The sequence below is a fragment of the Penicilliopsis zonata genome (genome assembly GCF_001890105.1).
Source record: "Penicilliopsis zonata CBS 506.65 unplaced genomic scaffold ASPZOscaffold_28, whole genome shotgun sequence".
NCBI lineage: Eukaryota > Fungi > Ascomycota > Eurotiomycetes > Eurotiales > Aspergillaceae > Penicilliopsis > Penicilliopsis zonata.
The window spans coordinates 55146-74498 of NW_019208934.1; the positions used below are offsets into that span (position 1 = coordinate 55146).

A 19353-nucleotide genomic window follows, 5' to 3' on the forward strand; every position below is an offset into this window, starting at 1 on the left:
CTAGCCATTTCATAATAAACCCCAATTAAATCCGAGGAACTTCACTTCGCCCCTTTCGTATCCCATTATACAGAGGCCATTACAGGCATCCATGCAGTTTGGTCTGTAGTTGAGAGGGATCCAGAGAATCTTAACTCCACCTCGGACCACCCAACCATCAAGCGAGCTGACTGACAGATCTATCACCTTCATCTCATAAGCCGCGAAGGAGGCCGTTTCCTGGTTTCTTCCGGATAGAACAGGAGACTTGTTTGTAGCAAATATGGCAGTCTCAGGGGTTCGTTCCCAAGTGGAACCAGGTAGCTCCCTTCTCTTCACGAATTTCCAGGCCCATGTATTCGAGTTCTCAACACAAGTGAATGTCGTACCATCATATGAGACTTCCAGCCGGTTGCATATCCTGGGAAGATTTGTAAGATTGAAGATATGTTCCCTCGTCGGCACACTCCATATCGAACATTGGTGGTCATGTATACGGCATGCCACCATCTGACCATTAGTAGAGAAAGCAATGGCACCGTAAGAGTAACCCCCATAGTGATCCAGGCGTGTTATCTGCTCACCGGCTGCCATGTCCCAGAGATCTAGAAAAGGTCTAGCCAGAGCCAATGTATTCCCATCAGGCGAAAGGGCAATTCTTCCACCTAGAAAGCCAGGAACCTGCAGCGTTTGCAGCTGCTCGCCCGTCGCCGGATCCCATAGATGAATCTTCTCATATTCACCCGAGAGGGCGCGGCTGCCGGTTGGCGAGAAGACGGCAGTCTCAAGAGGAGAACGCGTAACCGGCCCCTTTTTCTTGACTTTTTGGGTGGCTGGATTCCAGAGGCAACTGTCTTCCTCGTCTTGCTGGTCTGATATGGGTCTTGTCACGTCCCAGAGCTGAATGGCGTATGGATGGACCCCGATCGCCACTATTCTGCCGTCTGGGGAAAACGCAATCCTATTGCTGGCTGAGCTGTGGTCCAGCTTGCGCTCCTCGACGTAGGTCGTTGAGTTCCTCAGGCGGATTGCGTTATCACCATCGATGGATGCCAACAGTTGGCCGTCAGGCGAATAGGCTACAGCACGAATGTAGCACCCGGTTCTCGTCTCCTTTTTCTCCTCGCCAGTTACCGGATCCCAAAGGCGCACTCCCTTGCTCATCTCAACCGAGGCCAGCGTCTTGCCATCGGGTGAATAGACCAGGCGCGTCGGGGTGCCGCATTTGATCACTTTGATTCTCTGGTAGGTCGACGCGCCCCAGAGTTGAATGGTACGGTCTAGAGCGGCCGAGGCGATTGTCTGACCATCCGGGGAGAAGGTCACCGAACTGACTGTTTTCTCATGGACCTCGAGGGTCTTCACCACCTTGCCTGTGTGAGCGTCCCACACTCGAACGGTACCATCGTCGGAGCCTGATATTATCTGTTTCCCATCGGGTGCGTAGGCGACACTGTTTACACTCCCGCCATGGCCTTCTAGTCTCGAGACTTCCTCGCCCGTGGCTGTATCCCATAGGCGGACTGTGTGGTCTGAGGACGCTGAAGCAAGTGTCTTGCCATTCGGTGAATATGTTACCGCAAAGACTGCACCGATGTGGCCACGGAGAGTGAGCGTTTTTTCGTCGGTTACGGTGTCCCAAACGCGAATCGTGCCATCGTGTGATGCCGAAGCCATGGTCTTTCCGTCTGGAGAGAAAGTAATATCATCCAAATAGTCTTCATGTCCGTCTAATGTTCGTAGACAATCTCCCCAGTCCAGGCCCACCTCTGGCGGTCGTGAGATCCATCCTGGAATACATTTGTCGAACATCTTTCGGATAAGACTATTCCTGGGCGCGAAGACCAGAGCCGAGGAATATATCTGTAGGGGGGAGGAATCAATGGCGGTGCGAAAGAAATAGAGAAACCGAGTCGCATCATATAAGAAGGCTGAGAGATGGGAGGGGGTGCTGGTCTGGCGAAACAGTTAGAACAATGATCTTTACGAGTAGCCCTTGGAGAGTATTGATCATGCGCATACTTTCAGTCATCCTTCCAAGAAGACTCAATGCTTCCAGCCAGTGAAGAAAGTGGGTTTTGAGAAAGATATCAACCTCGTGCCCATCGATAAGATGCTCACCACTCTGCTCGACATGATAGACCCAATACAGACACGCATGGCCCTGAGACAGCGTCTTGCCAGCTGGGCATGAGTCCTTTTGGCATCGAATGCTTCTTGGGATATCCAGGATGAGAGACAAAGATGTCGCCGAGAGAGGCTCTGCCAATAGCACGATGGAGCCGACAATCGTCCGAAACTCGGCCACGAGCGCCGTTTGATCCGCGTTGGAGCTGGCCCTGAGCTGGGCGAGGATCGGATTGTAGGTGGCCTCAAGCCTGCCCATCTCTCGACATTCCAGGATCTTCTCCAGCTGGCCTGATGGGTCCGACCAGACCGGGTCCGCGATGAACCGACACACGGTGGCAGCGAAGATGAAGAGAGGAACCGCCATCTGGACCAAGTCGCGGGTGATCCTGATACCTGGCCAATCCTGGGGCAGGCGATCCTCTATCCGAGCTTGACTGTTGTGCTCTTCCTTGATGTTGGCAAGCTCGTCCTGCAGAAACACCTGAATGTCTTGTTCGATAACAGGAGCCGGAATCTCTTCCAAGATCAGATGTTCATACTTGCCCTGAATGGCGTGGAACCCAAGCCGAACAGGGACTTCAGGGCGACTGGTCACAAAGGCACGCAGTCTCACCGAAGTCAATGATTTTGCTAGTGAGATCAAGTGGATGATGAGCTTGATCTCGTTGTCATTGTCGCACTCGTCGAGAGCATCCAGGACGAGAACAATGGTTTTCTGATACCCCCCAGAGTCCACGGCCTCCAAAGGCTTCAAAATGAGCTGGGTGAACTGCTCCCGGAGATTCTTATTGACAATGGCAGGGTCTGCAGTATATTCATCGGCGTGGGAGTCAAAGGCAGCCGCATCGACCGTAGGCAGCTTGGAGAGGACGGACGTGGGCACTGAGAATATATTAGCCGTGGAAGAATAAGAAAGAGAAGAAGAAACAAAGCAGCATACATATTGTACGAGTTGTCGATGGTCAGGGCAGCCGAAAGCGTGTCTCTCTCTCGCTCAAGGATGGAAACGATATGGTCGACCTCTTTGCTCTCCAGGGGCCACTTGAGATGGACATAATCGATGTATTGACAATGAGTTGATGTCATTTACTTGGGATATTCTGAGTCTACTCCAGCGTTAAGTTGAATTTATAAAAAATAGCCAGCAGGATACTATCTTGGATGAATCCTAGAGATAGTATAGACATAGAGTAGAAGGCTTCAGTATAGAGAGAAGGAGGATAAGGTGAAGATCAAGATGTAATGGTGAAGGAGTGAAGAAAAGAACACATAACACGTCTGCCTGACTCTTGCAGAAAGAGCAACGATCTATGCCGGTACTTCCATGTCTTTGAGGCAAAGAAAGAGGAAGAGAGAGAAGAGAAGGTGGAAGAAATAGACCTCCGTTGTTCAAGTTGATCTTTCCTCTCCACGAGGACACCGTCTCGATGAATCCTCGGCCAAATGACCTGCCAATTAGCAGGATCTAGGGGTGGTTATACCTTCAGTACGCAAGGATTACTTGTTACCCGGTCAGTATCTACTCAGGAGGACTGGGTACTCTTACTCCACTAGTATATTTGCTGCCCAAATGTCTCCCTTGAGATGGCGTTCTGTACTACATCCTCATGAATCCTCTATTATAGTCTTATGGGCGACAGCGGGACCAAGAGGAGTATATCAATAGCAGGAATATAGAGGTACAACGAATCCTAGACAGAAGAACTTTACACTAACAGTCTCCAAACTATCTGTCTACTGGCGCAGGCCACTTGAATGTATAAAAGCATTCTACCTCCTTCGATGTGTGTTTCTAGTCTAGTATATCAGGAGGTGCGCTACCTTTACTGAAAATAAGTGATTATCTTAATTATATTTTATAGGTATTACCTTAGACCTATGCATGAATACAATCAGATTTCACTGCCTAATATGAAGAGACAGGTTAATAGATTATTCTTATTTCTGTCTAATAGTAATATAAACTATCTATAGATTCAACTTATACTATTCTATTCTTAATACTCATGGAATATATTGCAAAGAAATACTGCCCGAGGCCGCAACCACGTGCAGCAGTATGGCATAACTGCCTCGATCGGTGGCTCAGTCTTACGCCCAGCGATAGAGAAGACCATCTGGTAGGAGAGGGAAGAGAAAGAGATGGATGGAACTGTCTAACTCTCTATAAGCTGGACGTCTGGCCTCTCGTCGCCTCTAAAGACCTTGCCCGGCATGTTCTGTGAGGCCACACTCTGTCGCAGCGCGGAAATCATGCCTGGCGGCCCGCTGGCCAGGACGCGGGTTCGGCCCCGGACGACCTGGGAGAGGAAGTCGGTCACTTCACCGTGAAGGTCAGGATGGCCGGCGATGTTCTCCACCGGGCTTGTCTTTTCAGTTGATTCGGTGCTGTCTGTGGTCTCCCGCGTCACGTAGATGCGGATACTCAACTCCAGCTGTCGCAGCAGGGCGAGTTCTGGCTGCAGCCATTGGAGATCTGTCTGGCGGCGTACCACCCAGACCAAACGGAGTGATCTGTCTCTAGCGGCGGTATTGCTTGCTGCGAGCAGGAGGGCAGGAAGGACAGAGGAGATGCCCGTTCCCCCGGCGATGCAAAGAATGTTTGTGTCTGCATCGTCTGCGTCTAGTACGGGTTGGCCGTACGGCCCTGAGAGCAGCACGGAGGTTGAGGGACGGACCAGCGCAGCTTGGGCGAGACGGCGAGTCACTCCCTTGTGCACGCGAATGAGATATGTGTGCTGCTGGTGTGCCTTGAGGGCGTCGCAGGGAGTGGCGTTGAAAGTACAAGGGGTGAAAGGATGGGCCTGCCATCGACTCAGTTCGGGGAAGGAGAGGTAGAAATGCTGGCCGACCTTCCATGGGTGGTGAAAATGCCGAAAGTCCAGCCGGACGACCACGTCGTCGTCGGAGGTGGAAAACAGCTGTATTGTGGCGTGGGGAATGTTCATCCTGTGAAGATAAAAGGTCCGCAGCAGACGAGCAGCACGATCAAGCAGCCAGAGGATCAGGGAAGAGATCATCCAGCAGGAGAGACGGGTCCAATGGGCCCAACAGGCGCCCAGATAGAGCATGGCGACGAGGTAATGCAGCTTGCGAAACAGCTCGTACCCGGTCCATCGAATCGCGCAGGCGGTGCTGTGGACGATCATCAGCGAGCAGAAGCTCATGGCGACCACGCCCCAGACGATGTACTTTTCGCGAATAAACTCGCGCCACTGGGTGGGTTGAGGCTGGTACAGTTTACCCTCGACGACGGTCCAGCCGAGGGTGTGCAGCGCGGACTGGAGATAGATGAGGTACCCGAGCCAGCGGTGCAGGAAGAGAAAATGCGAGTGCGGCAGGCCCGTGAGCAGCGAGAGCAGCGACTCCCGGCTGGCCAGCAGGATGGAGAGCGGCGTGAGGGCAAAGGCGAGCACGCCCAGTCTGTCGGACCACGGCCCCAGCCCCGAGCGCGTGTTGTAGACGCCCGGCGAGCCGCTGACGGGGGTGATCCACGTCTGGTACGTGATGCCGACAAAGGTGAAGACGAGCAGGTAGCCGGCCAGGCCGACGCCGACGAGCAGCTGCTGGCGAGTGGTATGCCGGAAGGGCCAGCAGGCCACGTCGGGGAGAAGGAGACGGCGACACAGTGCACGGAGAGCGGATTGCAGACGGCGAGGTCGGGCTTGATCATGCCAGGAGCGGTTGAGACGGACGACGCCCCAGAGCAGGCAGCCCCCGCCCACCACCGCCCACAGAACGAAGCTGTACAGCATGCTGAGGTCATGGTCATGATAGACGGCGTCCAGGTAGGCGCATGTGCCGGCATCCTTGGTGCAGGGGACCTGCCGGGGGAAGTACCCCCAGTGGTAGACCAGATCGGAGGAGTCGGAGAAGTTTTGGATGTGCATGTTGGAGATTCATATTTTGGATATTGTACATTATATATTCCAAGTGCCAAGTGATGCCAAGATCGCTGAGCAGATTAGCAGATTAGAGGTTGAGCAGATTTGAGCAGATTAGCATAAGCCTGTGAGTATAGATGATGTATGATATGATAGTATATAGATTATAATTTATGATAATATAGATTATGTATACTGTTATTATAGTATGCACTTATATACAGTCTAGTACTATACAAAGAATGACAGAAGCTGGAATAGCGAGCGGCGATACCTAGGCATCGTTGGAGAGGAAGTAGGTGGCAGCGACGGGAGAACCGACGGCCTCAAAGACCGGGACCATGGAGAAGTTGTAGCGGTCGTCGGTGGTCTGGGAGGTGTACAGGCCCTCGGCGGCCTCCTCGGGCAGGACGTAGTCGGCGGGCTGGTCGAACAGGTACAGGGCGTAGGTGTGGTTGGTCGAGTCGCGGGGACGGGGGGAGGAGTAGGTGGCGATGGCGGCCGACTCGTTGACAAACACGCCCGAGTCGCAGTCGAGGGTGAGGTTGCCCGCCCACCAGTGCAGGCGGGTGGTGGTGTTGACGGCCAGGCCGGGGACGAGGGTGCGGTACAGGTTGGAGGTGGTGACATCGTCGTCGGGGATCATCCAGTCGATGAGGAAGACCATGTACTTGCCCTCGTAGGCGTCGTCGTTGGTGGGGTAGAGGACGGGCTCGTCGCCGACATCTACCATTGTCAATAAGGAATGATGAATGATGATGAATGAATAGGAATGATGAATAGAATACCATTAGGGTCGATCCAGAGGCCAGGGGTGACGGTGATGTTCTCGTCGTAGATGGCGCCCAGGTTGGTCTCGGTGACGGGCCAGGTCTGGGGGGGCGTCTGGGCGAGGGCGGCGGCAGCCCAGAGAAGCGAGAGAGCGACAGACTTGTACATGGCGAACAGGAAAGTGCAGAAGTGCAGAGTGTAGAACAGAAGTGACAGATAAAGACAAGACTAAGAATGGGTGATGGAAGACTGGAAGACTGAAGTATTTAAATGTACGGTAGAACAGGAGTCGTCATGACCGTTGGAAGACGTGGACGGAGGATCCAGGAGGCGGAGGACTTCTGATAGTGCCGGGGCCCAAGCAGAATCCCTGGCCATAATAATAAAACCCACGAGTCTAGCCGAGGGTTAGCGAGAGACTAATTCATGTCTAATGATCCCAGCTTTGGGTTAATTTAGCGGCCCACTGATTACGCGGCAATTAAATTCTAAAAATTAAATCCAAGAAAATTCAAGGTTCTAAGAAATTCTAAGAATATTCAATATTGTAAGAAAATCTACAGATGTTCTAAACAGCGTATTATAGTATATTATATTATAGTATATTATATTATAGTTAGTATAATAGTATAGTTAATGTTAAAAATTAGTAGTGTAGTTAGTAGTAGTTAGTAGTAGTTATATAGTATAGTATAGTATAGTTAGTAGTATCGTTAATAGTAGTTATATAGTATAGTATAGTATAGTATAGTAGTATGGTAAGAAGTATATAGTAAGTAAGGAAGTATAGTAAGTATAGTATAGTATAGTATAGTAGTATAGTAAGAAGTAAGAAGTATAGTAGAAGTTACAAGACTAGTCAGTCCGAGTCTCTCATCTCCTCCGTCACCCGGATCTCCATGGTCTTGGAGATGCCTCCCGGCGGGGGACTGGGCAGGATCTGGCGATCGCTGGCCCAGTCGTTGTCGCTGGTGCGGTGCGAATGGGTGATGACGCGGTGCTGGAAGACATCCATGTCCATGTCCATGTCGACGGACATGTTCATGTTCATGCCCATGCCCGCGGCGGCGCCACGGGCGCCCGTGCGGGTGGTGACGGTGTGCGAGACGTGGTTGCTGCGGTACTGCGAGCTGCCGGCCTTGATCTGGAAGAAGTGGAAGAGCATGGCCTCGAAGCGGGCCTTGAGGGCGGGCAGCGAGGCGGCGAAGATGCCGACGTCCATCTCGGCCGTGTACCAGATGGTGAGGTCGACCGTGTCCCAGGTCGGGTCGGAGCCCAGCAGCAGCTGGTGCAGCTCGATGGTCTTGACGATGCCGCACACGGTGGCCAGCAGGCCGAAGCAGAAGACGGCCCGCAGCGCCCACCGGTTGTACTTGGACACCCGGACGTGCGAGATGTAGACCAGCGGGCCGACGGTGAAGATCAGATCGGACAGGATGTTGCCTGCCGACTGGACGTACCACGTCACCGTCTTGACGTTGTTGGACCAGCACGTCCCGTCCACGGCCTGGTCCCACGCCCGCGCCATGGGGCGGCACTGGCCCAGGATGGCGATCAGAGCGCACAGATTGCACAGCAGAGCCACCGCCATCGTGCCGTAGATGCTGGCCGTGATCGCCTTGGTCAGCCGCAGGCGCACGAAGCTCATGCCCAGGCTCATCTTGAGCGCCATCATCGCGAACATGTTGGTCGCCTCCGACACGATCTGGTACTTGAGCGCCGTCGCCGGGTTGGGCCCCGTCACCAGCAGCGTCTTGACGTGCTGCCCGTAGCCATATTTCACCGCCAGCAGGTTGAACGTGAGCGTCAGGGCGGTGCCGACCTGCAAGTATGAGAACGGAGAACGGAGAACGGGAAAAAAAAGGCATCCATCTCGGACTCACCACAGAAACGGCCAGAAAGGCGTCATCCCAACTGAACGCCTTGGAGTAGAAGATGCGCGTCTGGAAGCGAAGCCCCGACGAGACCACGGCCAGCACGGCCAAGATGATGTTCGACACGACCACCACATCCCCCCGGTTTGCGTAGCTGAGCGTCATGTTTGCAGCATATCTGAATAACAACAATCAAGCGCGGATGGATTGGAAACACACCACTTTAATCCCATCTCTCTTTCTCTTTTTTCTTTTTTATTTCTGCCTCGGCGGGCAACCCATTCCTGGAAGGATCAAGTGCATTCATTCCCTGGTCGAAATACGACCCTAGTGCAGGGGTATCCATCAGAATAATAATAATACCAAGACTAAGAAGTAGACTTTGGGCTAGTTATCGGTTAAGAAAGATATGGATTACGCAACTCCTTGCCTATACGAGCACTAAGCTCTGGTGGCGAAGGAATCCCCCTCCTTTTAATATATCTGTTGCGTAAAAGACCCGGGGGGATCTGTAGAGTCGCCACCTTATTCTGTTAAATGCTTGTTCAACACAATGGCCAACCTCCCGACCAGGTATGAGGTGAGGTGCCTTTTGTGCAGGGAACAATCCATTACTCACTAGATCATAGTCTCATCTTGCGAGTGAATAGCCTCGGATGATCCACTTCAGGGTGGGTAAGCGAATCCATCGCGCGAAACTATCCAAGGGACCTGCACGCACATACAGAGTATTCGTCAGGATGCGAGCTGCCTGATAATATCGTAAGCGCTATTATAGTAATCTAGTTATGCTAGCAGTACTTTATACTTTCACTTATTATATACTTTCACTTATTATATATTACTATATTATTATATATTACTATATTACTATATATTACTATATTACTATATTTACTATGTACTTACTATGCTTACTATGCTTACTATATACTTAGTGGAGACAGGTGATGGCTTGTCTCGCCCCTCCCACCACTCCGAACTATCCGAAGACAAGACGCTGGTCGCTTTAAAGTCGCACGCCACGCTGCGACCAGCTGCAGCCGTTGTGTGAAGGGGTCGGGAGTTGCGCCGGATCGGGGTTCCCCCCCGTCTGCCATGTGTATCTGCGTGGGCCAGCCAGGCTTCTAGAGCGACTGGACAGGAATACACCGAGAGACAAACAGGAAGGAAACAGAGAAGGCAGCACGTGGCGAAGGTGGAGCAATCAGGCCATTCTATTCTGAATAGGAGTATTCTGTAGTATTCTGTAGTATTCTGTACTCTGAGTATCTGTACTCTGAGTATGCTTCCTGTGGTATAGAGTCAAACTGGGGAAGGCGAGCACGGCCGGTCTCCATCTGCAAAGCATCGTCCCAGGATCATGCAGGAAGGGTGGAACCAGACTGCAGATCTCACCTGTTGGAGAGGATGTCTTGTTCCTGCAGGAAGTGATCAGCGTCGGCCGTTCAATAAACATCTCTGATCTGCGCTGTCTTGGGTTGTTAGACCCTATCTAGTCAGTAGAGAATAAGTATATCAAGGCAAGACTCGGGTAGAGCAGCTAGAATAATAATGATTAATTACACCCAGTGTATAGAATATACAAATAGCTTAAGCTTTCTACTTATGATCTTAAGGTCTATAAGAATTCCATTATACTGAAGCTGTAGGAATAGTCCATCTCCCACAATCAACTACTTGGTACGGCTCCCCCCAGAGATACTCAAAACACTCATTCCCGTACACCAGCGAGAAGAGCGGTTGATGTCCCCTGCCAACTAACCTCCTCTTGCGAACAAACACCTCCTGGACGATGGTATCCCGGTCATCGTCTTTGCCAGGCAGGAGGTGTAAACGCCTCAGATTTGGAAGAGCGTCAAGACAGGTGTACAGCAGATCTTTCTTCGTCGACGGAATGGCAATGCACAGTTCCTCCAGATGGACGCACTTGACAATCACCTCCTGCACGATCTTCTCCATCTCCTCTTCCTGCTGCGGATCCGAAGAAGCAGACAGCCCGATGCCCTTCCAGTGTGTTCCGCAGCGGCGCCACGCAGCAGACTGCTGGAACCCATGCACGACAAGGCTCGTCACGACGCTGGGCTTGTTCTTCTTGTTGATCGAGGTGATGAAGTCGACCATCTCGTCGCTTAACCGACACAGACGGAGGGTATGCAGACTCCTAGCCGCGTGGATCAAGGACACGCAAGAAGAGGACAGATGGAGGCTGGAGTCGTATGCGCAGTCGCCGTTCTGCAGGCCCAGAACCTCCAAACACGCCAGATCCGTCAACTGGCCCAGGTCCGCTCCATTGTCTCCCTGCTTCAACGGGAGGAATCCGGCGCCGAGATGGAGGTCTCGGAGTGCAAGGGGTTGGTCTCCATCGAACAGGCCGATCAGATCCGAGAGAAGCGAGTTCTTTCTCCATGGCTCGTGGTCCAGGCTTAGCTGCAGACGCTGGACGGGCCATGTCTTTAGCAGATCCGCCAGCGAGGAGAGATTCCGCTCCACGAACCCCAACGGGAGAGCCGTCAGTTCCAGATGGCCGAGGCGGAGCGTGTCCGGTAAGAACCAGGGGAGAGACAAGTCGTCGATGGGTTTCCAGGAATACTCGTCTGCTTCGATGCTCAGGGATTGCAGACGTGGTGGCAGACTTTGCAGACGGTGTAGGATCTGTCTTCCCTCGACTGTCTTGGGGATTTCCACTCCTCTCAGCCTTTATACCACACATCAATACATTGTTGGTTTGTAGAACAGAACGCAAAGCTTACTGTAATGTCCGTAAATTGCCCATCTGGTCCAGCATGTCGAAGAAGCACTGGCCATCGAGAGAAAGGTCCAAACAACAGACTTGAAGAGACCGCGTAAAGGAGATGTACGGGGACTGGCTGATACATCTCAGATGCTTCAGATGAATGCCGTACAGGGTGATGTGATGGTAGAGATACGGAGAGAAGATGGCGTTGAACCGTTTCGACACCAGACACAGCGAGTAAAAGGCTCGAGGATACTGCACTTGATCTGCGACCAGCAGCCAGACATAATCCGCAATCATTTTAGGGTATATAATAGATAAACAATATAACTGTGATGTTCTAATTGAATATCTTGCTATTTAATTATCTTGGTGAGGACCATGTGCGCCGTCACCTGAGAACAAGTACCTGGGGAGAAAATACATCTCCAACTAGCAATTTAATAGTCTTATTCTTCTGAAACAATCTTATCAATGGCTATTGACCTTGACTATCCTCAAGTCTACTGTTATAGTGTGCACTTCTTCTAATAAGAGACTATCTATTAATAATCTATCAAGTATGAATCTTTGAATTTAGTTCTTATCTTTCCTAATATATCTCTAGTTCAAAAGAACAGCTTATACAATATTTAATATATCATAGATTAAGTGTCCAGTCCAGCTGAGTATCCAGGATATCCGATGTAGCAACAATCGCGATACGAGATCGTGCGGAACCCTGATTGAATGACGTCAAACGAGTTGAAGCATCTCGATCTCGCCTGGCGGCGAATACAGCTTCATTGCCAACCTCCTCCCGCTTCTCCAACAGAACCTGCCATCGGAAGCAATGGCGGCGTTGGCAGCGGAGTCTATACAGTGGGTGCATACTGCGACAGTGCCGATGAACGCGTGCAAAGCCCCTTGGATGGGTTGAGACAGAACGGGATCAAGGAGAAGGTCTGGATGCATTTGCAGCAGGAATTCCAAAGAATCAAGAATATTGATTCTTATATTGTCTATTCATCCCTAACCCTAACCTAACCCTATGGCATTTTCTTTGGCAGATATCATCCAAGCAGTCCAGCAGTCCATATGCCACAGTCTTTCTATCTAGTCTTTCAAGGAGAACCCAAGATGAGGCAGGTAATAAGCCGGATGCCACCAGATGAACAAGATCACACACGGATAGACGACTGCGGCATCGAAGACATACATGGTCCACTCGTGGAGGTTGATGTAGCCCGTCTTGCCCTCACTGAACTGCACCAGGCGATACACTGTGCGAACCAAGATCAAGACCGAAGTGACGTTGACGACGCGCAGCAACGCCTGCCAGTGCTTCCTGCGGCGTTTGCCATCGATGAGGATGGTCTTTTCGTCCGCGTCTGCCGCATAGCGTTCCAGCAGCGTCTGGGCGTACGGGCGCGAGGTGAAGTTGAAGCGGATGGCAGCGACGGCGAAGAGGCCAAAGGCGAGCAGCTGGATCACCACGCCTGCCTGGGCGATATGTTTGCCGTGCTCGAGCTTGCTGGCGGCATCTTTCTCGCCCGGCACGGTGGATGCGATCATCACGGCGCCGGCCAGCTGGAGCAGCAGCGCGACAATATCAAACGCCACGAAGATGGGCGTCACGAAGCGAGGAGGCACCCAGCACAGACGCAGCGTGCGCTCCTCGCGCGGCACGACGAGAAACAGGATCCGGCCAAAGACGATGTAGCAGCCGGCCGCGATGAGGACGGGGGGCAGCACGATCATCGCGAACTGAAGCACGTACAGCGACTTGTTGGTGTCGTGCTGCATGGAGATACAGCGGGCAATGTACCCGATAGTTTCCACTGTTGATCAGTATGACAGTATGACAGTATAACAGTATGACAGTATGACAGAGCTTACTGATCGCTGCGAGGACCACCACTATCCACACCCATGCCCGGAGACGCAGCCATTGGAAGAAGGTGGCGAGAAAGGCCAGTCCGTACAGGGCAGAGAACAGGGCGGCAGCGGCCAGCGAGGGCGAATAGGGATAGAACGAGCTGTCCTGGGCCATTGCAGAGTGTGTCTTGATAGATGTTTATTGTTCTTTTAAGAGCTGTCTTTATACCCTGGCGATTTATATATCCTGGCGATTTATATACCCTTTTGGGCGACGATATATATACCCAACTGGGCTAGCGTTGCGCTAACTGTAGTTGGTTAGTGACTAACTTATGTGGATGTATTATCTAATCGGCTAACCCCCTTTAGACTAGTAAATATATTCTGTCCTGCTGTCGTCAACGTCACTCAAGCAAAGCGCACACGATGCCCTTCAGTGGCCGCCCCAGTCCCAGCTGTCTGGGCTGTCGTGAACGGCGAATCAAGGCAAGGCGAGTCGAGTCTGCAGTTTGGTGAATCTCCCTGACCGTCAAGCAGTGCGACCGTGTGCGCCCTGCCTGCTCGCAGTGCCGACGGGTGGGCAGGTCCTGCACCGGCTATCGCGACGTGGATGCGTTGATCTTCCGTGACGAGAATGCCAGAACGCGACGCCGGGCGCTGAAGCCCCTGCGGGATCAGGATGCAAGCGCCGGTGGTGGCAGGGAGGTGGCGTTGCTGCGCGCCGACTCGGATATGCGCCTGCTCTCCCCCGTGGAAGACCAGGCGTTGCGGTTCTTCTTCACCCATTTCGCTAGCATTCGCTCTGAACACGTCCACTCGTCGCTCTTCTTCAGCGGCCTCGCCGACAACCCCTCGCTGCACGACGCTGTCTTGTCGGTCGGGCTGGCGGCCATGGCGAACGTCACGGGCGAGAAGGCGGCGATGACCCTCGCGCAGCACAAGTACGCATCGTCTGTTGGGGTCGTGAGACGGGCAGTGCAGGATCCGACAAAGGCCAGTCCGCACCAGACCATTCAGATCATCCTCATGCTCAGCTTGTTCGAGGTATGTGCTCTCTCTCTCTCTACTGATTCTACAGATGCTGACCGAGTAGATGGTGAGCTGTCCGGAACACGCGATCGACGCCTGGGCGGTGCATCTGGACGGCGTGGCGGCTTTGTTCGCCCAGACGGGCTTTGGCTGGTCGTTCCGGCAGACGGAATACAAGATCCAGCTGCAGTTCTGCTACCTGTTGATCCTCAAGTACTTTCTCGTCGGGGGGCCCTTGCCCGTGCAACTGTTGATCTGGGGTCCTCGAGTGATCAGTCTGGCCTCTGCGCAGGAGCTGCCCGCCGCTCGCCTGCTCGACATCTTCCTCCGCTTCGCGCGGCTGTACTCGTTGCTCGGTGATACCGCCGTAGAGAAGAGGGCGGTGGTGGACCGGGCGATCGCTCTCGACGCCGAGCTGGAGGTATGGGAGTCGAGTCTCCCCCCGGAATGGTCCTTTACCCTCCAACAGTCCATGGACAGGGCGCACACATACGAGGGAACATACCATCTCTACCACGATATGTGGGCGGCGAGGATCCTCAACCATTACCGCTGGGGACGTCTGCTGGTCAACGAGATCATCCTCGCGTATACCACCGTCACCATCGCCTCTTCCGCCACCAGACACCGTGCGTTGGAAACCATCAGACGCATGGCCGTCGACCTCTGCGCCGGCGCCGCCACCCAGATGAAGCATGTGGATGTCGACTGCAGCATCCGCCCCCCCGCGATCGGCATGCGTGAACCCCCGCTGAGCGGTGTCTTCATGTTGATCTTCCAGCTCGCTGTCGCTGGCCGGGCCTCGGGGGTGCCGCAGACCCTGCGTGCCTGGGTTCGCGCCCTCCTCGATAGACTGGGGTATTCCCTGGGCATCCGCCGGGCCTTGGAGGTGTTTCCTGCCGGCAGTAGCAGCATCCTTAGGCCCTTGCAGAGGCCGGGCCAAGAAACAACTGAATGGAGATGGAATGGAAAGTGAAGCATATGCAAATGGATTAAGACTAGAATATTGTCAACCATGTGGTTCATGAACTACTCAATTGTTGAATCAACAATATCCATGCAGCTATTCCTAACTGTCTCCTTCTCACCCTCCTTGCTTCGGTGATCTATCATATGCAGATACGTCTTGTGTGACAGGTTCTATTGCACACCTCCTTGCAGATATCGTTTGAGAATGAATCGACGAGTACAAAACCATCATGAATCCCCCCCTTCAAGTCTCCAACTGCTCTATGGCAAACCTTGGCTCCAGATGGCGCTCTTCGCCCATCTTTATTCTTACAAGTGTGGCGGTGGGCATGATATCTAGTATGTAGACCATCGGTTCCCCCAAGATACTCCTATCAGCGTCTCATTGCAAGGTAGATATGTTTCTGTATGGCTTCATGGTTCCCATCCTGCCGTATATCCTGGAAGAACGAGTCAAAATCAACCCGTCGAATACCTCTACAGTGACGATTCTTCTCCTGGCGCAGAATGCCCTGATCTCGACCGTGTGCACGCCGACAATCGGCTTGATCCATCATCTCGTGCCGTCAAAGCGTGTGTTTTTGATCGTCTCATTGCTCATCACCCTGCTGAGTAGTGGCTGCATGGCTGCCTCACGGTCTGGTAAGAGTCAAACTACTTTACGTGCTGTATACTCCTTGCTCATTCCTTCTCCAGTCTACGGCATCATGGTTGGTCGCTTTCTCCAAGCCCTCGCCGACAGCTGTATGAAAAGCACCGGCTTCTCGACTGTGGCCGAGCATTCGACGACGTTTCCCCCGGGGAGCCTGATGAGGCTGCTCAACATGGCTGTCTCGACGGGGACGTCTGCCGGGCCGATGATGAGCGGCTTACTGTTGCAGAAGTATGGATACTGGACTGCCTGGTCGAGTGTCTTCCTTCTTCTGTTCATTGACCTGGTGTTTCGTTTGCTGGTGGATGGTAAAAGCGCTTACTATAACGGACCGACAGCTGCGGATGTCAAGACAGAAGAGGTCAAATCCGATGATGAAGAGACTCCTCTCTTGGCCGCTCCATCCGTACAAAGTGTGCCAGACACAGCCAGTCGATATCAATGCTACCTCATTCTCCGCCAGCGCCCGTTCCTCGCTGTCCTGGTCCATCACGCCTTGATCGCCATCCTGCTGGCCAGCTTCGACGCCGCGCTGCCGCTGCACGTCCGCCAGACGTTCGCCTGGGGCAGTGCCGCGACGGGCCTCCTCTTCTCTGCTCTGCAGACGCCATCTATCTTCCTGACACCTCTATTCGACTGGTTGGGAGAGAAGAAGAGGAAGAAAAGCGAGGCAGCGCCATCTCCGACACTTCTAGGCTTTCTCCTCCTGGCACCCTGCTTCGCTCTGCTGGGCTTACCGGGCCATCCAGCGTTTCCCTCTCTCGGCAGCGAGACCCTCCTCGGCCAAGCGTTGTACATCGTCTCTGTCGTTCTGGTTGGCGTGCTCATCTCCAGCCTGGCGGGGACGGCCGCGGCGCAAACCACGAGCACCGTCAAGACGATGGAGGGGATGCTGGGGAAGACAGCGACGGCGCATGCCCTGTCGATGGTTGCCATGAGCTCGTCGCTGGGCATGGTCTTGGGGCCGATCGTGTCGGGCATTCTCATGGAGAAGTTGGGATATCTGGCCATGAATTGCTTCTGGGGTACGTTATTCTAGTGAATTTGTTATCCATATAAAGCAACTGACTGGCAGGTGTTTTTGTCTTGTTTCTGCAGTGTTTTTAATAATCATTACCATTATGATACGAATCATATACTCGTATTACAATGATTATATTCTCATTTAATAGATCAAACAGCAGTCACTATTGCAAATAAACATCCTATACTACTTCTCAGTCTCCTGCACCGGCACCTCCTGGCCAGTCAAGCCCTCCTGGGAAGAAGAATGCAAGGCATAAGCGTCGATCTGGGTGGAGGAGAACTGCCTGGCAGGGATCTTGCGCTGAAAGAGCAGATCGAGCTCCTCGTACGTCCTCCCCTTGGGCTCTGGCAGACGGAAGAAGGACCAGAGGAACATGAGGAAGCAGGTGCAGGCCCAGAAGAAGGCGGTCTTGCCCTTGGCATTCCAGGCCGTGGGACTCATGAACTTGGGCTCGAGCACCTGCGTGATGATGTTGACGAGCTGGTAGGTGGTGCGCGCCAGACAGACGGTCAGCGGGCGCAGACGCACCGAGGAGATCTCGGCGATGATGCTGTACGTGACGGGGCCGAGGGTCAGGGAATAGATCAGACCCCAGAGGAAGACAAAGGCGGCTTGAGCCCACAGCGCCCCCTTGGAGCCGGACGCGGCGCTGATGATGCCCACGATCAACAACGTGCAGCACAGGGCGAACTGGCCCCAGACGTAGATGGTGCGGCGGCCGACGTAGGTGATCAGCCACCAGGACAGCACGGTGCCGACAAAGTACAGCGAGGTGCTGCCCACGTTCAGCTTGTACGCCTGGGTGCTGTCCATGCCGGCGTTCTCGAAGAAATACGTGGGGGACTACACAGATTAGTATAGGGAGGGTAGTTGGGTAGGGAGGGAGAGGTCTTACGTAGGCAAAAGTGCTGCCGGTCAAGACCTGCCCGGCAAAAGCAACACAGGCAATCTCGGTGCGGCGCAGGTCGATCCCCCTGAAGCAGTCCGAGTAGCGGGCGCCGGCCTCGAGCTGGGCCTCGAGGCGTGAGGTGTGGACCATCATGGCGAGCTGGCCGTTGATGGCGTCCTCGGAGCGGGAGGAGAGCCGGCGCAGGCTGTGCTTGGCTTCTTCGAGCCGGTCCTTGCGCACGAGATACCAGGGGCTCTCGGGCATGAGGAAGCAGCCGACCAGGAGCGGGACGGGCCAGACCCATTGGACGGCAAAGGGGATGCGGTACGCCCACTCGCCTTTGTTGTTGACCAGGCCGTCGAGCACGCCCGCCGCGATGAGCTGCCCGATGGCCCAGCACAGGTTGACATATGTGCAGAGATAGCCTCGCAGGACAGTCGGGCACACTTCCGAGGCGTACGCGGGGCCGACGGTGGCGAAGACTCCCCAGGAGAAGCCGCAGAGGATCTCGCCGACCAGCAGGACGGGCAGCGAGGTGGCGAAGAAGACAATGAAGATGAAGGCGGCCATAAAGACCAGCGAGACCATCATCACGCGGCGGTAGCCAAATCGCGCGCACAGTTGACCGTTCATCACGCCGCCTGTTAACATATTAACATAACCCTAACCCTAAACCCTAATATAACCCTAAACCCTAAACCCTAACCCTAACCCTAGAAATCGTACTCACCAAAAATAGCCCCCACGGTACTCGCCATGCCCAAGCCCGTCTGCCAGGCCGTGGCAATCTGCCAGTCATTCGAAGGCGCATAGTAGTGGCCATACTTTCTGGCGAAACTGGGGTACGCGTAGAAGTTGCCGATCAGGTCGGTGTCGTATCCCTCCATGATGACGGACAGGGAGACTAAGATGGACCAGCCGATGGCCTTGCGGTAGATGCGCAGCGCCTCGCCCAGCGTCTGCGCGTGTTCGGCGTCGGACGCCTGCTTGGCCTCGACCAGGGCGCCGTGGCCCAGGGCGTCTTCCACCTGCTGCGCGGCGGCCTTTTCGAGTGCAAAGTCGGGTGTCATGTTGTTGATGGTTGCGTCAGCGAGCATAGGGGGGTTTACGGCGGCTACGACTTGATATAAATACTGATCAATATTTCTGCGGCCAGCAGGCCCGAGACTCCTTGCGTCCACAATAGCCAGAGAATTATCCCTGCGTGGCATAATACCCGGAATTACAAGGCTCCAACGATTCATTGGTGGAATCCCGCAGCCTCTGTCCAGAGCCTTTCAGAGCCTTTCAGAGGCTTCATCCAGTCTTGGTCTGGGCTTCCCCGCATGGGCTGGCCATGTCCGGGGATGCGAGTGGTCCACTTGGCTTTGGCGTGCTCCAGCATGTAACTGTACCCCATCAATAGCCCGGCACTAAATATGCCACACCTCGGCTGGAGAAGAGCCAATAGGGTGAATGGAGATGTCTATTCTATTATTTACTAGGTATCACTACAGAGTGTTTGTATTGTAGTTTGTATTGTAGTTTGTATTGTATAGGTAAAAGGTATGAG

The 19353-nt window shown here is 53.5% G+C and overlaps 10 protein-coding genes across 10 annotated transcripts; 2 read left to right on the forward strand and 8 right to left on the reverse strand.

Moving 5' to 3' along the window:
• Positions 1-9: 9 nt before the first annotated feature.
• ASPZODRAFT_76754 (hypothetical protein) lies at positions 10-1863 on the reverse strand (the record flags this gene model as incomplete). The annotated part of the gene is made up of 2 exons (XM_022730124.1): positions 10-134; positions 297-1863. Coding segments are annotated over 2 exons (1692 nt in total), but the record flags the coding sequence as incomplete, so codon positions are not given.
• Positions 1864-1897: 34 nt separating this feature from the next.
• Positions 1898-2980, reverse strand: ASPZODRAFT_76834 (hypothetical protein; the record flags this gene model as incomplete). The annotated part of the gene is made up of 1 exon (XM_022730132.1): positions 1898-2980. A coding segment is annotated over one exon (1083 nt), but the record flags the coding sequence as incomplete, so codon positions are not given.
• A 1209-nt stretch (positions 2981-4189) lies between these two features.
• ASPZODRAFT_137255 (hypothetical protein) lies at positions 4190-5987 on the reverse strand. The gene has a single exon (XM_022724260.1). It carries the CDS (start codon positions 5862-5864, stop codon positions 4266-4268), a length of 1599 nt encoding a protein of 532 aa, XP_022576954.1. The 5' UTR covers positions 5865-5987; the 3' UTR covers positions 4190-4265.
• Positions 5988-6267: 280 nt separating this feature from the next.
• ASPZODRAFT_20416 (hypothetical protein) lies at positions 6268-6932 on the reverse strand (the record flags this gene model as incomplete). The annotated part of the gene is made up of 2 exons (XM_022727594.1): positions 6268-6719; positions 6782-6932. 2 exons carry the CDS (start codon positions 6930-6932, stop codon positions 6268-6270), a joined length of 603 nt encoding a protein of 200 aa, XP_022576955.1.
• Positions 6933-7528: 596 nt separating this feature from the next.
• ASPZODRAFT_137257 (hypothetical protein) lies at positions 7529-9100 on the reverse strand. Its single transcript, XM_022724261.1, has 2 exons — positions 8648-9100; positions 7529-8586 (listed from the first exon to the last, which is right to left on the reverse strand). Exons 1-2 carry the CDS (start codon positions 8801-8803, stop codon positions 7624-7626), a joined length of 1119 nt encoding a protein of 372 aa, XP_022576956.1. The 5' UTR covers positions 8804-9100; the 3' UTR covers positions 7529-7623.
• A 1173-nt stretch (positions 9101-10273) lies between these two features.
• Positions 10274-11675, reverse strand: ASPZODRAFT_170120 (hypothetical protein; the record flags this gene model as incomplete). The annotated part of the gene is made up of 2 exons (XM_022726921.1): positions 10274-11336; positions 11392-11675. The coding sequence occupies 2 exons, from the start codon at positions 11673-11675 to the stop codon at positions 10274-10276; spliced, it is 1347 nt and encodes a 448-aa protein (XP_022576957.1).
• Positions 11676-12222: 547 nt separating this feature from the next.
• Positions 12223-13591, reverse strand: ASPZODRAFT_137259 (hypothetical protein). The gene has a single exon (XM_022724262.1). The coding sequence runs from the start codon at positions 13113-13115 to the stop codon at positions 12471-12473; it is 645 nt and encodes a 214-aa protein (XP_022576958.1). The 5' UTR covers positions 13116-13591; the 3' UTR covers positions 12223-12470.
• On the forward strand, positions 13407-15481 carry ASPZODRAFT_1311720 (hypothetical protein). The gene is made up of 4 exons (XM_022722687.1): positions 13407-13552; positions 13605-13721; positions 13770-14279; positions 14329-15481. Exons 2-4 carry the CDS (start codon positions 13662-13664, stop codon positions 15238-15240), a joined length of 1482 nt encoding a protein of 493 aa, XP_022576959.1. The 5' UTR covers positions 13407-13552; positions 13605-13661; the 3' UTR covers positions 15241-15481.
• On the forward strand, positions 15471-17124 carry ASPZODRAFT_137262 (hypothetical protein). The gene is made up of 4 exons (XM_022724263.1): positions 15471-15572; positions 15630-15875; positions 15930-16910; positions 16984-17124. Exons 1-4 carry the CDS (start codon positions 15497-15499, stop codon positions 17052-17054), a joined length of 1374 nt encoding a protein of 457 aa, XP_022576960.1. The 5' UTR covers positions 15471-15496; the 3' UTR covers positions 17055-17124.
• ASPZODRAFT_76719 (hypothetical protein) lies at positions 17096-18871 on the reverse strand (the record flags this gene model as incomplete). Its single annotated transcript, XM_022730119.1, has 3 exons — positions 17096-17755; positions 17808-18442; positions 18532-18871. 3 exons carry the CDS (start codon positions 18869-18871, stop codon positions 17096-17098), a joined length of 1635 nt encoding a protein of 544 aa, XP_022576961.1.
• Between the last annotated feature and the right edge of the window lie 482 nt (positions 18872-19353).

What these genes read in the sequence shown, in the direction of transcription:
- ASPZODRAFT_137255 (XM_022724260.1), bottom strand. Translation starts at nt 5,864, where the DNA reads ATGCTGTACAGCTTCGTTCTGTGGGCGGTGGTGGGCGGGGGCTGCCTG.
- ASPZODRAFT_137257 (XM_022724261.1), bottom strand. Translation starts at nt 8,803, where the DNA reads ATGACGCTCAGCTACGCAAACCGGGGGGATGTGGTGGTCGTGTCGAAC. An exon ending in CCTTTCTGGCCGTTTCTGTG is followed by an intron (nt 8,587 to 8,647) that starts GTGAGTCCGAGA and finishes TCATACTTGCAG; the next exon opens with GTCGGCACCGCCCTGACGCT.
- ASPZODRAFT_137259 (XM_022724262.1), bottom strand. Translation starts at nt 13,115, where the DNA reads ATGATCGTGCTGCCCCCCGTCCTCATCGCGGCCGGCTGCTACATCGTC.
- ASPZODRAFT_1311720 (XM_022722687.1), top strand. Translation starts at nt 13,662, where the DNA reads ATGCCCTTCAGTGGCCGCCCCAGTCCCAGCTGTCTGGGCTGTCGTGAA. An exon ending in GTCGTGAACGGCGAATCAAG is followed by an intron (nt 13,722 to 13,769) that starts GCAAGGCGAGTC and finishes CTGACCGTCAAG; the next exon opens with CAGTGCGACCGTGTGCGCCC. An exon ending in TCATGCTCAGCTTGTTCGAG is followed by an intron (nt 14,280 to 14,328) that starts GTATGTGCTCTC and finishes CTGACCGAGTAG; the next exon opens with ATGGTGAGCTGTCCGGAACA.
- ASPZODRAFT_137262 (XM_022724263.1), top strand. Translation starts at nt 15,497, where the DNA reads ATGGCAAACCTTGGCTCCAGATGGCGCTCTTCGCCCATCTTTATTCTT. An exon ending in CATGGCTGCCTCACGGTCTG is followed by an intron (nt 15,876 to 15,929) that starts GTAAGAGTCAAA and finishes TTCCTTCTCCAG; the next exon opens with TCTACGGCATCATGGTTGGT. An exon ending in GGCCATGAATTGCTTCTGGG is followed by an intron (nt 16,911 to 16,983) that starts GTACGTTATTCT and finishes TTGTTTCTGCAG; the next exon opens with TGTTTTTAATAATCATTACC.